Source organism: Ipomoea triloba, chromosome 5, assembly GCF_003576645.1.
Source record: "Ipomoea triloba cultivar NCNSP0323 chromosome 5, ASM357664v1".
NCBI classification, from domain to species: Eukaryota; Viridiplantae; Streptophyta; class Magnoliopsida; order Solanales; family Convolvulaceae; genus Ipomoea; species Ipomoea triloba.
The window spans coordinates 344,000-362,803 of NC_044920.1; the positions used below are offsets into that span (position 1 = coordinate 344,000).

General features: G+C 33.9%; 1 protein-coding gene and 1 long non-coding RNA gene across 3 annotated transcripts; both read left to right on the top strand.

Annotated features, from left to right (window-relative positions):
• Nucleotides 1-1,040: 1,040 nt before the first annotated feature.
• On the top strand, nucleotides 1,041-3,459 carry LOC116019318 (probable WRKY transcription factor 75). The gene is made up of 2 exons (XM_031259471.1): nucleotides 1,041-1,510; nucleotides 3,066-3,459. The coding sequence occupies exons 1-2, from the start codon at nucleotides 1,095-1,097 to the stop codon at nucleotides 3,241-3,243; spliced, it is 594 nt and encodes a 197-aa protein (XP_031115331.1). The 5' UTR covers nucleotides 1,041-1,094; the 3' UTR covers nucleotides 3,244-3,459.
• A 7,036-nt stretch (nucleotides 3,460-10,495) lies between these two features.
• Nucleotides 10,496-13,722, top strand: LOC116021247. 2 transcript variants are annotated; one of them, XR_004098953.1, is made up of 5 exons: nucleotides 10,496-10,783; nucleotides 10,921-10,979; nucleotides 11,305-11,390; nucleotides 13,204-13,303; nucleotides 13,394-13,722. It is a non-coding gene; the product is annotated as an uncharacterized LOC116021247 (long non-coding RNA). The 2 variants fall into 2 exon arrangements; XR_004098952.1 differs by lacking the exons at nucleotides 13,204-13,303; nucleotides 13,394-13,722 and having other exon boundaries at nucleotides 11,305-11,466.
• Nucleotides 13,723-18,804: the final 5,082 nt, after the last annotated feature.

Here is an 18,804-nt window from a genome sequence, read left to right on the forward strand (position 1 = left end):
GCCGACAAAGTGGAGCTAGCTAGGCAGAATATACTTATTGTATTGTATGTATACTTTATTAATTCCTCTAGTTGTTAGCCATGCATACTATAGAGTAAGTAATATTACATATTTTACGGAATAAATATTACTTGAGATAAATGATCAAATCAGAAAGTCCATTTTGATAGAAAAAAATAATCTATGAATATTTGTAATACAATTTACATCTTTTATGTAGTTTGGTGACTATTATATATACAAAAATAAGGTTTAATTACTTATTACACACTTTTGAATAGTAATTACAGATTTTCTTATCACAAAAAAATGATCATATTAAAATGCTTTAGGAGTGATAACTTTTATCTAAAGTGATGTCCTTTAATCAAATAAAGGATCAATTTGAATACACATGAAGTTGATTTTATCCTGCAGGTTCAATGCATGGTGGAATAATGGAATTGGCCTTAAGTTGTTTCTTTCATCACTTTCTAATCTGTCCTTTACTGTTGTTTCTCTAGAAATGTCTTCATGGGTATCATATCAAGCAGTAAATTCAACACTCGTGTGCTAAATAATCAAAACAAAGTAAATTAAAAGCAACTATAGAAAAACGCGTAACGTATGTAACTAGTCATGACTCAATTGCACGATAAGACGAGAATATTCTTTAAATTCAAGATATTAAAAGAAGAAAAACTCGATTTTAACATTTTATTATTTTTCTTTAAAAGTTAAAAACCTCATCACCATTCAAAGCTATAATCATGAAAAGTCCACTACATAAACATTTTAACTTAGATAATATAATATCGCACGTTTCAGGACGACCATAAGCCCGGTAGTGCTAACATAACTACCATTTATCACTAATTAATGTTGTTTAACTTGTCGTGGCGTTTACGACTAGAAGATTGACGAATATAATACATCGTACAGTGGTAATAAATATACCTTAGCCAATGCAGACATCGGCCGCCATAATAGTACAAAACCTCATATTCAATATATTCGTTGTTAGCTTATAAAAGCCTCATAACCTCATCTTCTCAGTCTTCTTCACCAATTCACCCTCTCTCTCTCTCTCTATCTCTCTCTCTCTGACTATATTCATGGAGGCCTACCCGACACTGTTTGGATCGAGTTCTTCGTCGCCGTTAAGGTTGTCGCCTCATTTGTCGCTGGCGAGCATGGGAAATCACGAGTACATCAAGGATGATGCGGCACAGGGCGATCTGCAGTTTCATGGAGCTGCAAAAGGAATGAAGGGGTTGTTGGAGCAGTTGAAACGCACGGAGACGGCTCCTACGTCGGACATGAAAAGCCATGGTTCCAGCATTAGTACTAACAGTTTGGCGGCGGAGAGTGAGGCGAAATCATCATCGGGTTACAAGATCAAGAAGGGAGAGAAGAAGATAAGGAAGCCTAGGTATGCGTTCCAAACCAGGAGCCAAGTGGATATTCTCGACGATGGTTATCGGTGGAGGAAATATGGACAGAAGTCTGTCAAGAACAACAAATTCCCAAGGTTTGTCTTTTTTTTTTTTAGGTCACGTTTGATGTGTTAATATGATTGATCTACCACTACGTGGGGTGTGGTTGGTTGAAAAAACTCATCCATCCTTAACCAAAGATCAATGGTTGATCCTTGATTTTGAGTATGAAACAGTTTTAAATTTTCAGACCAATTGTTCCACCCAATAAAGGTGCGAGAGAAATTCAGCTAGGAAACTCTTGAGCTACACCCAAAAAAATAATTAATCTACCACTCGATCACTAAGCTACTAAGTCTATAGATAGATAACCTCAATTTTTTTTTTATAGAAACAAGATAGTAGGAATTGAAGCTGTTGGACTATTTAATATAATTAACTTTATAAGTAAAATACATCGTTAATCTGCACATATGATACATTAATATGATTGATCTACTACTCACTAGCTACATACATATAGATAACCTTAATTTTTGAATTGGTAGAATCAAGGTAGTTGGACGGATTGGAGTTAGTTGTCTAGGGCGGCGGAGATCTATATATATATATATATATATATATATATATATATATAGAGGTTAGTTAGGAAGGAAATTGAAAGAGATGATGGCTGGGAATGGAGGAAGCTGGCCATGAAACCATAGTGATTGAGAGGAAAAAGAATAAGTAGAAAAAGCACCACCTACGATGGAGGAGGTAAGTAGGGGAGATTAAAGGGTAAAATAATTAAAGAAAAGGATCCTAAGAAACCCTAATTGATAGTTGAGAATATTGTCCATCATAAAGTCATACAAAATATTTTTAGATCATAAGGAGGGGGAAATTCAAGTGCCATTCCTAATGCATGACATCTCATAGGGACTCTTTTAGTTTGAGGAATTCCTGTCCGATCATCCTAACTCTGCTTGGTAAATGCCCAAGAGACTCCCTACCATTCCATCTACTTACTACATACTCGAGTGAGTTGCCAACTACACAATTTCTCACTCGAAAGATGTGTCTACCCGAGACATTCCCATCTCTATCCAATTAATATTTATACATCTAGACGATATTTTTTAACAAGTTAAGATCTATACTAGTAGGCTTTTAATTATTAAGGTTTAAGAAAAAGTTGTTTATATATTATACTTGAAGATTATATATGAAATTATTTTCTACCGATCGAACTCATTATATTGTATCATGTAGAACAAGTCTTATATATAAAATTAAAGTAATGCAACTCTTCATTACAGTAATTCTGATCTTAACCTAGTTGTAATCAAATATAATGTTGAATGTGATGAAACACATACGAAACAAAGTACTTTAGCTATACATACAAAATTCACACCAAATATCTTGGTCTTTCAACAAGAGAATGTTGATCATCATCATTATATAAATGTAGGTGGCAAATGTTCTTTCAAGAACAAAACATGATACCCTACGTCATGAAATGATATAAGTTCCTCCATATATTTAATTAGTTATATATAGAATAATCGTAAAACTTTATATGTCGAATTAACTTATGATACAATTTTGATACGCATTAAAATGAAGTTTAGGATTAATTGAATTATGGTTATTTTGGTGGTGTAGGAGCTACTATAAGTGCACGCATCAAGGGTGTAACGTGAAGAAGCAGGTTCAGAGGCTGTCTAAGGATGAAACCGTTGTCGTGACAACCTACGAAGGCATGCATTCTCATCCAATTGAGAAGTCCACTGATAACTTCGAACACATTCTCAGTCAGATGCAAATCTATGCCTCCTTTTGATTTAATCCTTTCTTTGCTAGCTTATTTCATTCAATCCTTTTTCTTTCTTCTTTTTACTTAGTTTCAAATGGCTGTATATTATATTGCTTCCGATTACTTGAACTGTCTCCATGCTAATAATCTATATTTATAAAGCCAAACCCTAAACTAAAGTTTGTCTTATTAATTAACATTGATTACAATAAAAGTGTTCAATGGTTGTTGTTGTTGTTGTTACGTTGTTTTTGGTCTTTTGTAATTTATAAACGTCTCCAATCCCCACCATGCACGATGCACCAAAGTATTGGATCAAAATCATACATACGTAGTAGTTGTGTCAGTGTCAATTTAAGGCTGTTAATGATCCGAACATAAACGAACGGAGGTTGTTCGTGTTCGTTTGTTAAGGATTTTGGGATGTTCGTGTTCGTGTTCGTTTGTTAAGCTTTTTGAAAATCCTGTCCGTGTTCGTTAACGCTCGTGAACACTTAATAATATGTATATGTATGTATGTATGTATGTATGTGTGCGCGCGCGCGTGTTTGTAAAAATATTTGTGACCATTATTAAACGAACATTAAATGAGCTTGTTCGCGAACACTACTAAACGAACACAAACGAGCTTGTTCAGGAACACTACTAAATGAACACAAACGAGTTTGTTCACGAACACTTAGCAAACGAGCTTACCACTGTTCAGACTCTGTTTGTTTATTAACCGAACTCTAAATTTTGTTGTTAATGTTCATTTACCTCAATAAACGAACGCTTAACGAGCTTGAACACGAGTAGTTTGTCGAAAGTTCTTTTTGCTAACAGCGTGTCATATATGTTTATTACCTTAATATCTTATCAACTCAACTTGGGTTAGTGTCTCTAACAAAAGAATAAATAAAAAAAATAAATGCAAGTATTATATTTTTGTGAAATTTAATCGCAAAAACTACAGATATATAGAAGTAAGCAAATCCTAGGCTAGCTAGTTGTACCGAGGGGGTGTGCAACGTCCTTCCCCATATTCTATTTAAAGAAACCCGATCATCAACAGAGGCCCTTTCCCCCCAACCAACTTGAATCTGAACTACGATTCAGATCACGTCTAGGTCACCCCCGATATAAGACATTTCCTTAGATATTCTAGTTAGACTGCCTTCGCCTCTAGGAGAACGGAAACTCCTTTTCTCTCGGGATTCCCATTTTCTTGCTAAAGACTTTGCGTACTAAGATGCAAGCTCGATTTTTCTTGCTAAAGACTTTGCGTACTAAGATGCAAGCTCGATAGGAATTAGGAAAGACTTTGCGTACTAAGATGCAAGCTCGATAGGAATTAGGCTTTAACCCTTTAGCTTACCTTAACTGAACCCAATCCCATCCTTCTCGTTCGATCTAATTCCATAGCCTCTACTTTCTTTCCTTCGTTATCAAAGAGGGGCCCGTGGAGCTTATTTCTTTAAAATATTAAAAAAGGGGGAAGGAAGAATGGAAAGCCCTCACTTTATTGATGGGACATTTTGATCCCCTTTTCCTCTCATCCTCCCCCGATTCTGGTTCAGGAAAGGGTCAATGCAAGGATCTTACTTCGAAGCAATCTCTGGAGTTTTCCCTTATCCGAACGGGTCTTGCAAGAAAATATGATTTCATATTGAGCTCCAAATATACGCTATTGGGATGGGATGACTCCTACTAGCTTTCCCCCCCCTAAGAACTGCACGTGCGAGTTCCCCCGCATACGGCTCAAGTGGCGAAGGCCCTTTCCTTCGCGCTTGGTAAGCGCTTCGCTGTAGTCAAGCTTACTGCTAGCCTACCGCCTAGAGCCAAGCTTCGACCGCGACTTCTCGTCGCTTCTGGCCGCTTTATTCCGTCACCCGAGATCCAAGTCAACACCGGCAAAGATCTCTTGATTCCTCGCGGTCGGGCCGGCTTAGAAGCAAGCTACCTCTTGCCTATCTCACCTCCTTTCTTCTTATTAGTAAGATAGGTTTGGAACCCTTTCCCCTTTTAATAATAAGGTAAGTTTCCAAAGCTCTTTCCTTCAGCTGGGTGAGCCTTCGGTTTTTGGATCGTCTTCTGCCCAATGCGGTACCCCCCGGTTTTTGGTTCCCATTGGGTTTACCTTGTTCACAGGTCGACCCCATGGCAGCAAGAAATGCGATCTTGTGCTATACTCCGGTGATCTCTTTCCTACCGAGACATGCAAACTCCCATCGTGTCCCAGATCACATTCTGTGAATCGATAGGGAAAGCCTACTCATCTATCAGCTCCTCTTGTAGATCGGTGTGGTTTTACGAAGCGTCTAAGCACAGTTCACTCGCGTTGATCAATCTTCAGTGTTGCCGCCACTCCTTAAGGTTATCTGTTGTATCACACACTTCTTTCATTCTTTCCCACGCTTCATACCTCCTCTTTCTTCTTTTATATTAGCACAAACAAATATCTTTTTTTTAATAGTTTATTTGTTGTTGTTAAGTTAAAAAGGTAAAGGGCCAGGCATGGTGGGGTAGGAGCATCCAGTCGGCAATCTTTTTGGCTTGACCAAGAAGTCTTATGTCCTCCGAGTCGCACGGCGTTTTAACCGAAAGAACTTCTTGCGCAATTCATGCGTTTATGTTTTTATGACCAGAAATTGTTTCTTTATTTTCATTTCAAATTGTTCTCTGGACTTTTTATCAATATGAGGTAATCGTAAGACAGTATATAAGACTCGTGATTCAGGCAATCCAATCTTCCGTGTGTAACGCAGAAGCCCCCAAAAAAGGTTTTCGAGAAATGGGTGATAAAAAGATCGAATTACTATGCGTATCTTGGTGGTCATTACTTTTGGGGGTCTTTCTTTTTGGCTGACTCATCTTCTTGTTCTATTGATCAGAAGCATCCAGCAGCACACGCCGGTTTATAATTAGATGATAAGGGCTAAGGCTCCCCCTTCTTTTCTCCGCCGGGGCGCGGAGAGTGTCCACATTTTTCTTTGTTCCGATCTCCAGTTTCTGAGGGAAATACCGGTTCTATTTTAACACCGCGAATCCAACTATATGAGAATGAGATCGGAACGCCGAGTGTTTTATTGTACTCCAAGACGTCGTTTACCATCTTGGAGTACTCCTTGAACAATTTATTTATATAGATAAATAACCCAAGAAAAACTGCATAAAAAAGGATGATCGGCTCACTATTCAATTGTTGGAATAGTTTTTCTGCGAGTTGAGACATGAGATGATTGACAACAAATGATTCCCTCTAGACAGAAAGAGAGTCCTTACTGTACGAGTAGTTCAGAATTCTAGCTAGAGTCCTAGAAACTAGAAATAGGCTATTAGGGAACTCCAGCCAAGTCAATCAACATTTGGTTTGGTAATCACAAGATTCTAAATTTAATTATATTTTCTATACGAATTGTTTATTAACCTTGTCACTTAACAGTAAAGAAATATACTACTATAACAAGATATAGGAAATAAACTTGTCCCCTGGCCTAATGGAAATGAGATATAAGAAATAAATTTGTCCACATGCCTAATGAAAATGATGATATGCACTTTCTTTGAGAGAGAGATTGGAAATAAATGTGTTCTCCGCCCTAATGGGAATGATATGCACTTGCTTTAATGAGTGATTTAGAGAAACGAGTCTAACATTCACTCATAATTTTTGGCATAATAATAAGCGTTTATTTACCATTGATACCACATGTTATGTAGTTGAGGTCAAAAGGCAGGAGGGGGGGGGGGGAGAGATAATTCAATTCTATTTTGTCATGTAAAAAAAAAAAAAAAAAGGGAAAAGGGTCAAATAGGCCCTCAAACTTTTCATAAGGAGGCAATTAGGCCCTCAAACTTTTCAAAGTTGCAATTATACACACGAACTCTTAATCTGAGAGCAATGAGGCCCAATGACCGGATAACCACTGGTAACCTCCGGTAAGATGCCTTGTAGGCACTGACTGGACACCATTTGTACATATTAAGCTTGCCACTCAGCAAAACTAATAATAATAATAATAAATAATAAAAAACAAAACAAAAGGTAATTAATAAATAAATAAATAAAACAAAATAAAAGATTAAGAAAACGGAAGGAACGAAACAAAGTAACAAAATAAAAAGTAAATAAATTAAAGAATGAATTGAAATCAGTAACCCTAATAACCACTATCTAAACGCAAAATCAATTTATCCTTTTCCAAGTATCCAGCTTCATTCACCTAAAGTTAAAATCGACGAAGGAATATTGCAGGCTAAGTGCACGACGAAAGCCATTGTTGTTGACTGGAGCTTGAAGAAGATGCTTTGGCAATAGACGGGTAGTCGAAGCTTGAAGAAGAAGCTTTGGCAGTTGACAGCGGTCGGACGAACTTCTTCCACAGACTGTGATGAAGAGGATTGCAAAAAAAAGGAAAGATGTTGAAAGGTGGACAGGAAATTATGGCCCCTTAATAATGAAGAAACTAAATGCAAACATAGGTGAAAGCATGGGATGGAAGGTAATTATATTTATGCCTTTATTGTTCATATATTTGTGTACTTACTGCTAGTTTCTAGGGTTATTACTGCTACCTTACTATAATTTTTAGTTTCTGACTTGATGATTATATTATACTAGGTTGATTTCAACGGAGATGATGGTTATGAAATTAAGAAAGGAAGACAACAATTCAAAGTGAAGCTTGCAGGTAAAAGCTGCTCATGCAACTCATGGGATCTTTGTGGTATACCATGTCCACATGCAATTTGTGCAATATTTGATACTGGAAGGGACCCTGAAGAATACATCGACTCCTGCTACTCAAAAGAGATTTACCTAAGGACGTATGCACATACACTTCAACCTATGAATGGAGAGTTATTTTGGCCAAAGACACAATGTGAGGAGATTCTTGCTCCATTACCAAAAAAGATGGCAGGCAGACCAAAAAGAAAAAGAAATCGTGAGGCCAATGAAATCCCAACTCGTCGTAAGCAAGGCACATCCACTACTATTACTACTATTAGCAGTGTGAAGACAAGGGTATCGAAAAAGGGAAAGCAGATGCATTGTTCCCTTTGTAAGAACCCGGGACATTATAAAAGAACATGCCCTAATAGGAGTGGCCAACAAGATGTTGCACCAATGGACTGACAAGCAGACTATTAGATATACCTTTTTGTTATTTGCCAAACAAACTTTTTTGGTATTATTTGCCATTAGAATCTTTTTTTTTTTTTTTTTTTTTGCAGTGGACTGATGTTTTATGTACTTAAGTTATAAATTATGCCTTAAGCTTTGTAAACAATGGCAAAAAATTCTGATTTGGCAACTATGTGAATGAAAAGATATGGCTTTGTATTTTGCAATACTATGTTTTATGATTGGCAGAATGTGGCATTTCATATTGTGCTATACTTTGACAGTTTTTTGACTGTGTTATTTAACAGATTTGGCAGATTGTGTTATTTAGTAGATTTGGCAGATTGTGCTATTTAGCAGATTTTGGCAAGTTGTGCTAATTAGCAGATTTTGGCAGATTGTGCTATTTGGCAAATGAAATAATCAACACACTAAACAAATATATGATCCAGAACCTTAAACACACTAAATAAAGATTACATTAGTTTGAAAATTGTCAATAAACTTACATCCATATGATAAACTTAAACACAGGATTACATTAGTTTGAAATTGTCAATAAACTTACATCTATATGATAAACTTAAACACAGGAACAAAGCTAAACCAACAAAATAGATTCATCTGACAACAAACTTATAACTACACCAAAGGCAACATACATCCATATGATATTGCATGTTTGTTCTGCAAAATTACATACACACATATCCCTATAACAATTATTAAACCAATTGTTATATTCATATGTCTTTTTCTGCTTTCATTAAATTGAATAGCCTTTTTGAACATCACTTCGCAATTGCCGAATTTCTTCTATAATTAAATACTACATATTTTTTAACTCTAATTCAACTTTGGTATTTGAATCGCCTTCAAGCTTCCCCTCCTTTGATATTACACTTTTCCACAAAAAAAAAAGCCACAACCACCTTCCTGCAAATACATCCATTCAAGAAAATCATAAATTTGTAAACAAGAAAAATGTTCAAAATCCAAACATATTTCAAACAATAACCTAGAAAAATTTAAAACAATAACCCATAAAATTTTATTTACAAAAAATTAAAAACAATACAAGTATCTTCCACCGTTGACATCCAAAAAATTGTTGCCCATTGTCTCGTGATATACATAGTGGTGCTTTCAATCCACAACGACAATACAAAGATGGCTCATATTGTAAATTTGGCCTCAACTTTGATGGAGATGACATTGATCAACCACTCCAAGAAGAAGAAGCCATACGCAAGAACATACAAGAATAGAGAAACGTACGTACGACACGGAGACGAAAAGATGAACAAGAATAAGAAATCTTCAACGAATCTGGTGGTGATGAGCGTAAAGATTGGTGATTTGCGTATCAAGGGTTTTACGTGTGAAGATATAGGAAACTGGTAGTGAAGATTGATGAGCATAAATAGGAAATAGGGATTATGTTTTCTTTTTATCTTTGTTTTTTATTATTATTATTTTTAGTTTTGCTGAGTGGCAAGCTTAATATGTACAAATGGTGTCCAGTCAGCGCCTACAAGGCATCTTACCGGAGATTACCAGTTGTTATCCGGTCATTGGGCTTCATTGCTCTCAGATTAAGAGTTCGTGTGCATAATTACAACTTTGAAAAGTTTGAGGGCCTAATTGCCTCCTTATGAAAAGTTTGAGGGCCTATTTGACCCTTTTCCCAAAAAAAAAAAACAAGAAAAAAATTTTGTCATGGGTCCTGAAAACGCCTTTAAAAGTGAAGTTTTCTACAGACTCAAAGCCCAATTAAAAGCCCATGATAATTCAATTCTATTTTGTCATGTAAAAAAAAAAAAAAAACAAAAACAAACAAACAAGAAAAAAATTTTGTCATGGGTCCTGAAAACGCCTTTAAAAGTGAAGTTTTCTACAGACTCAAAGCCCAATTAAAAGCCCATCCACAAACGTCCGGCAAATTATTGTGTGGACCATGGTCCACACAGCTACGTGGACCATAATTAAATGTACATTTTTAATGTACTGAATGTACATTATTTTTATAAATGTACATTATTTTTATACTGAATGTAAATTATTTTTATATTGAATATGCATTATTTAATAATATGGTTCATACAGCTGTGTGGACCAATAATGATAAGAGAAGGAGATATTTCAGTCTACTCTCCGCATCTCCCGCCATTTTCCTCTCGCCCTCCCTGAGAAACTGATCGCAATTAAGCCGTTGCTTTGCTCCTGCTCAAACAGCAATGGAAACCTTCCGATCTTTGAGGAAACGGTTACTCTCAAATGAAAACGTCTCAACTCTTCCTTTTCACTGCTCTGCTCCTGCTCTCCCGGTCATACTCTAAAACTTGCTTCAAACTTCACGCCGTCGATCGCCTCCGACGTTGATTAAATACTCGCCGTCGATGGCTTCCGATCGACGTCCCAACTCTTCCTCTTTACGCCGTGAGCAATGCTGAATATGAGGTAGTGTTCTATTATGAATTATCCTTTAATTTATACTTGGCGGGTGATCGATAGTAGTGGTTCTGATTCTTCATTGAACTATGTGAACCTGTTGCTCTTGAAAGGATACTGAACTGTTTTCTTACTTGTCAATGCAGAGTGTGAAGGAAAAAATTGATCCAAGTTGCACCTTCTATCACTCTATCTCTTTCCAACGGTACATACAAATTATTTGCCTAAAGCAATTTTTCAATTCCTACTCTGATTATATTTTGCGGATGATATAATATTTTACAAGGTACTGCAGATCATTTCTAATTTTAAATAAAACAATAATGCAATGGAAATAGATTCCAGCTTACACGACCATGGCTAAGTAGAGTTTTACAGCTTATGAGATTGCATCAACCTCTGTGCAAATTTAATAAGAATGGAAAACTAATTTGGTCTAAACATCGATCTCATGCTAAGATTACTTGAACTTTCTTTTTGGATTCCTTTTTAATACTTTTGCTTCGCTATTCTTGTGTCTATGAGTGCAGGATTACACATCTTTTGGTCGCCAAAAGATAGTATTATGAATGCTAGGTGTTGGAGATCATCATGGTTGTCCTTATCGTCATTTCAGGTTTTGCGCTTCTCTGAAATTGCAATCTGTTATTTCCATTATAGTTAGCAAGTTTGCCCTACTCTTATAATTTGGAGTGCTTGCATGGCATAGCTTTCCAGCTGGAGGTTATATATTTACCTCCATATAAACCAAGTTAATGGCAAATCAAAAGTTTGAAGTTGTAGAAGAGTTGATTTTGTTGTTTTTCTACTTGGCATTTCTGGCACTCTGAATGGTAAAACTCATAAAAAAGAAAGCAAGGAACATGAAACACAGTTCCCTGATGATAGTGTCACCATACGGTATTAATTATTACATTTCTAAACAGTCAATAATTTATGTTTGCCGTTGCAAAAGTATAAAACAACAAATTTTCTGTTTACTTGTTCCAAAAAGGAGAAAAAAAAAACTAATTTGCTAGTTCAGACAAAAATGACAAAATGACAAGTAATTATTGCATGTTTTACGGGTAATTCTTGCAGCAAAAATATGTGAGGCAGAGGGTGGCTTGATACAATGATATATACAAAATACAAACTACTTGATCATGCCCCTTCTTCTTGAGGGCAATCCAATCCTTTAGGTCCTATATAAGAATGTTAAAATAAGCTTTTAGGGACCACTGAAAACTCTCAATGCTCTGATTCTTTGCAAAATGTATTATACTCCTTGATTCAATGATTTGTCTGTTTTCAATTGCACCTGGTTTCGTTTTCTGCAAATTTATGGACAAAGACAGCCTTTACACAGAGGACACTAAAGTAAATCACGGGGCTCTTCACTTATCTGGGACATTGTACGAATTGACTATACTCCTTCCTACACATGTAATAGGATGATAATTGATTATTTCTGCTGGCTTTTATTTATAGCAACTTCCTAGGTAAGTTAAAGATGGCATAAATAACCTTTTTGGTTGAAAGGCCAGCTGGTGAAGAACGGTAGGTTGGCATAAGATAGAGTTCAGATGGGCCAACTTTGGGTCTGGCTGACTATAATTGCATGATCCTAACCCTATGATGATGGTCTCAATAGATTCCTCTTTATCTGTCTGTTTTAATTAGTTCTTTGGATTGGGAACTTGAAAGTTGGAATTTATTTATTTTCTGACTACTGGCTGATCTACGTACTTTTTTTGTAATAGAGTTATCTCCAAGAATGAATAGTTGATTTGTTATAGGAGCTATTTCCATGGTTTTGATATGAAAACTAAAATAGCAACTAGTAATTTAAGACAATTGTTAAATAGAATACTAATACTCATTTTGTATCGGCGTGTCATGTTAATGAGTTTTAGATCACTCTTTACATTTATAGTAGAGTCAAACACAGTCAAATCCATATTAGTTACATAGTAATGAGAATTCACCGAATACTATAACTAAAAAATTATAAAAAGAATTGAAAAAGCAAGCTGTCATTTCTTATTTTCTTGATCGAGGATACTTAAACTTGGGGTTTAGACATAATTCAAATAGATATTGATCGATACCTTAATATTAATATTAATATTAATATTAATATATCATGTATATGTGTTGTATTTTTAACAGATTTGTTAAAAAATACTCCTAATTTAGTACAAACAGTTGGAGCAGTACTTGATGTAATTCAAATAGATAGTGATGCTTTAATATTAATATCACGGAGTAACTTAGATTTTAGTTGTTCTTATATCATAAATATACCTACTTGCCCATATATTTTTTTGTGAATTTATATTTTATTGCAGTATAGTTTTTTTAAAATAACAGTCACACTTTCTCTTATTATATATGTGTGTACAGTACGTGCATGTCTACATGTAAGATATTAACAAAGGGAACTTCAGCGGGAATTATCTCATTATCAAGCTGACTCATGGTTTCTTTGGTGGACGGTGGAATTTTCTTCTTATCTTGAGGTTGGTACAGAATTGAACAGCGACAAAGGTATGAATTGAAATTTCTGTGTGGATTGAAATTTAGAAATGTCCTTTAGTATTTTACGAAAAATAGTGACAGATAATAATACATATACAGAAGACATAAACCAATGAAGATATGCCACAAACTTGCATGAGAAACGCATTTTGTTTGTGGGTCAGGGATCACAGGCCCCTACCCACATGTAAAAGCCTTTGCTTGTTGCAATGATAGTGGCACGTAGAGGTCATTCTGCTCCAGTCATTGAAGAGTGGATATGCATGCATCTAGTAATGCGTTGTTTGACTATTTAGATCAGGTAACAAAATTCAATCATTCTTCCTTGAGTTACATCTTGGTTGGCTAGATTTGGTTTTATAATTAACAACAGCGTCGCATACATGATAGCAAATTCAATGCATGAGTCATTCTGAGTCTAGCACCAAATACATTGATATTGATATATTGTGACTTGTGAGTAATAATTTTTTAGAAGTTTGTACATTTTTTATGATTAGGTCAAATAGTTGTATCAATTGTTAGATTAGAGCAGGAGATTAGAAATTGAATTCAAACTTAATAAAATGTATATATGCTTCAAAATGTAAACAAAAGCGTGAAAGGTAAAAGCATATATAAAATTTGATGTGGATAAAGTTGAAGGAGAAAATCATAGTAAAAAAAAAACAAAAAATATTCACAAAATGTCACATTAAAAAAATATTCTCACACTAAATTTTATTTCATCTCTAACATATTATACCAAATGTTATAGTTTAATTTTTAATTAATCTATTTCCAGTATTAGTATTATTTTAATCGTTTTGATGAGATATTTTAACTGATATAATTTATGTTTAATAATATAAAATTTATGTATAAGTAAAGTATTTAACAAAATATATAAATACATAAAAACAAAATAAAGGATACAAAATACATTTTTTTTTAAAAATAGGGGCAAAATAGGAATAAAACTTTGCCCCATATTTGGCATGGATGAATAGTACTATGCTATATTTGGCGCACACTGTTCACCATCGGTAAAAACTTTGTCGTTTTATCCTCTTTGTTGGAGGCAAAATATGCTATTCTTTTTTTACTGATATTTCGTTTTACCGTCTTCCTTGGAGATGGTCTTAGATGGCTCAAGGTTCAACAATTACTATAAATAAAATCAACTCACGTTTTTATGATGGTGATACAATGGCAAATTATTCAATCCAAGTATTGGAAAAATGAACACTTGAAATTAGTGTCATGAGAGAATACATTCTAATTTCACATGCAGCTTATTGAGATTTAGGGAGTGTTTAGTTCGCACAAGAGAATCTGAATTGGAATGGATATCAGATACTACGTACTTGGTAATGGTAATGGGTTTTGGTGAAAGTATTTTGCATGTTTGGTAGTAGGATAGAATGAGAATGATTATTAATAGTTGGAGTCTTGGGGAAGTGGAGGAGGAAAGGAAATGAAAACCTTATTTTATTAGAAAGTGAGTTTTGCAATTAATGGGGTAATCAAAACTCATAATAGTGATCTAAAAACCCTGTCAACCAAACAATAACAATGACTTTGATATCCATTACTAATAGCTAAATCTATTAACCAAACACCCCGCCCCTTAATTAGATTGCAATATATTATTATCCAATGTTGTATATTTGTAGAAATGAAATATTATATTCTCTAGGATGTGCAATTGCAAGGTCCTACCAGGGAGGAAGTTAAGAAAGACAGTACACTTTTTTAGGATGTGCAATTGCAAGGTTAGAGAGAAGATGAAACCTTTTTTTTTTTTTCAAGGAAGGAAACCCAAGCAAACTTCATATATGAAAATAGCATGACTAACATATCCTGTCCTTTTTCATTACGTGGATAATAATTCATAAGCTGACATTATTAGTCACCCATTATGGAGACAGGCCAAACTATCATACGCCCAAAACTTTGAATTACATATACAATATTTGATTGCCTAACATGTCTTTGTAAGTATGTGTTACATACATGAGGTAGATAATACTAGAATAATAAATTTTGTATAAGATTATCTTACGTTACGCATGTAATCCGATCTTTTTTAATTTAAAAAAATATTATAAATTTTATATGTGATGATCTCACACAAGAACTATTCATAGTAAAATGAATATTTGGTAACATTAGAAATCTCTTTTGTAACTAAAGATCACGTGCAGAGACCGAGACCAATTATACGGCCTGGGACATCAATAATAATATTATACAAAAGCATGCAAACAACTATTGGATGGACCAACATGTGAAGTTGATTTTTGATTTCTTTTTTTGGAAAAACATGCTTTACACGCAGTAAATTAAACAATTACAAAAGTCGAGTTCATCAGTTCATGCGTCGTGTATTTGTCCGCAGAAAGGGTTAAAACAAAGAAAAAACATCAATGACTACAAATGAAAGAAAATGTATAAAGTCTAACTTTAAACTTTGTCAAAATACTTTTCTTGTTTCAAAAAATTGTCCTCCTATATTATTTATTACTTTTTTATTCAAAGATTTATAGTGAATTTATTATATGTACAAAAGAAGTATATCACTTAATACATTTAAATATAGATGCTCAATTTTTAAAATGGGAGAATAAAATTGTATTGTGTATTTAAATTGTTTGATGAAGTCTTGTTTAATGTTAAAAAAGTATGTGCATAAGACAACAATTTTACTCCTAATTAATAAAAGAAACAAAAAAAAAAAATTTGTATAAGACCGTCTTATGTGTCTCAATCCGTGAGATGAGTCAAATATTTAATTAATGAAATTAAAGATCCGATTTATTAATCAAAAATTTGATTCATTAATCAAATATTCAACCTATCTCACAGATTGAGATCTATGAGATGGTCTCAATTTGAGTATAAAACATGAGTGATCTATGATTGGTGAAAGAAAAGGAAAATAATTAGGAAGTAAAAACAAGTAGATAAATAAAAAGGCGTGGAGGTCACACAGCTCGAAAGTGGTAAATGGAGTTGCCCAACACTTTGCCATATAGGGAAGTAGCAGTGAATGGGAGTATAGTACCTTTTAAAAAGCTTTTGTTTTTCCAATAAGAATCAACAGCTTGGGAAATAGAAGCACACTAATGCTGCAATCTAACTCTCAATTTGTTTTGTAGGAGATATTTTACACAGCTTCCAAGTAAAGCTTTACTAGTTTAGGGTTTGCCAATATTAAATATTAATTTATACACTACTCTTGTCTCTTAAAAGTTGTTCTATTTGTTTTATTCTGATTGAAGATTTTATGATACTATGTACACAACAATGTTAAAAATTGTTATTTTTGTGATATAATTTTTATTGATTGAGATAAAGCGGAAGAAAGAAAAACGAAAAATTTAGTAAGTAATTGTTATAATTAATTATCAATTAACACATTAAAAAATTGAAAAAGCTAAGTAAAATAACATCAGAATATATGTAATGTAGTCTAATGACATTATTTGATGAAGTTATGGTTTCTCTATTGACAAAGTATATATATATATATATATATATATCTTCATTAACACTATAGCATTATTACACATGATGATGTCAATATTCTTAATTTGTTTAATTTTGAATTGTAACTTTTGAAATGCATAAATTTTATACCTGCTATTTAAATTAGTATAAGGAACGTTTCGCATTTGTACTGTACATTTACATATACATATTTACAATTTGTATTGACTATATCAAATTATCACTAAACCAAATTTCCTTGTTAGTTATTACCCTTTCTCCTATTGTACATTGAGAATTACTAATTTGTTACCCAATTGATTTCAATAATAGTTTCCCTCTTAACTAGTTTAAATTCAATATAATTATTCGATAATACGGAGTAGATACTATGGAATAACTACAGTAGTTGAATTGGCTAGACAAGCACTAACCTTATTTTTTGGATAGCTACTGCAGAGATGAATGATACCTCAATTAAAAAATAGAAAGTTTGAAGATAAATTTTGCCAAGAAAATAGTTTTCCAAGGAAATTTGAGAAGAGGAAAAGACTTGACAGAGGATAGTACCACACTACTGCAGTAGCATAGTGCCATTATACATCATTGTATCACAGTAACGGGACAAAGACGGCGTAATATATATATAAATGAGTTCTTGTGCGATTAACTTTCTCGGGTGTGATTGTGCGATTATTTAGGTGTGCAATTTTTCTTTTTAAGGTACGTGGTTTTCCTTATTAAGATGTGTGGGTTGTGATTTTCAAAAAATAAAAAAAAGGTGTGTGGGTTGTGTGCTTAAGGTGCTTCAGTGTTAAAAACTTAAGGTGCGTCAAGTAAAACTTTATGTGCGTGGTTTTCTTTGTTAATGTGTGTTGTTTTCATTCCTAAGATGCTTGATTTGTATGCTTAAAGTGCGTTAGTTGTTGAAACTTAAGGTGCGTCATTTTAAAACTTTAGGTGAGTGGTTTGTGTTCTTAAGGTGTTTTATTTGTGTGTTTAAGGTGCGTAGTTTGTGTACTTAAACTTTAAGGTGAGCCATTTTAAAACTTTTGGTGCGTGATTTGTGTACTTAAGGTGTGTCAACCGGACAATCGCATAGGAAGATATGATGGATGACTCCGTTCAAGTGAGAACGTGTAGCCTAGGAGAGAACTAAGAAGCATTCACAGCCCTCCACGTGTTTAAATCTAACGGATCAGAAACACTGATTGTTTTTTTTTTAAAATGCAGTGGCATTTTTGTAAATAATTAAACATCGAAGTGCAAGTAAATTGTGTTAAAAGTGTAAGTAACAGTTTCATATAGTGCACCTAAGTGCAAGTAAAATGTATTACAAGTGCAAGTAAAATGTACATTGAGCATCAATATTAAGTGCACCTAACGTTATCATTAGTTACACAATATGTTATCGTTAAATGCACCTATGTGAAAGACTTTATCATTAACTGCACGAATGTTACCAAGGTAAATTACTTGCACTTGTAAATGAAATTAGTTGCACTTGTAAATGATTTTACTCACTTTGTACCTGCAAATTTGTACAAGTTTCTTGCACTTGTAACACATTTTACTTGCACCAAAATTTGAGTTATTTATGAAAATTTCATCGCGTAATTTTTTAAAAATTACATTTGATTCGTTGATTTTTGACACGTGGATGACTGTGAGTGATTCTTAGTTGCCCCTATATGTGTGTTCATAATCAAGTGAGAACCATGCTCAAGGTGAAAACCTGTGGACAAATTTAAACCATTAATCTAGTATATCCAACAATTGAAAATAAATAAAACTTTGTAATATTTATGAAAATGATGAAACCACTCCCCATGGGAGAACTTGTGGACGAAGCCAAATTATTGATTTACAAGATCTTATGGATGAGAAATCAAGTAAAATGAATGGGTTATTTTCATAAATATTACAAAGTTAGATTAATGATTTGAATTTGTCCACAAGTTATCACCAGGAGCATGATTTCTCACTTGATTATATATATATATATATATATATATATATATATATATATATATATATAT

Excerpts from the sequence above, each read along its gene's own strand:
- LOC116019318 (XM_031259471.1), top strand. The coding sequence starts at position 1,095 with ATGGAGGCCTACCCGACACTGTTTGGATCGAGTTCTTCGTCGCCGTTA. Across the intron at positions 1,511-3,065 it reads AAGAACAACAAATTCCCAAG|GAGCTACTATAAGTGCACGC; the intron begins GTTTGTCTTTTT and ends TTGGTGGTGTAG.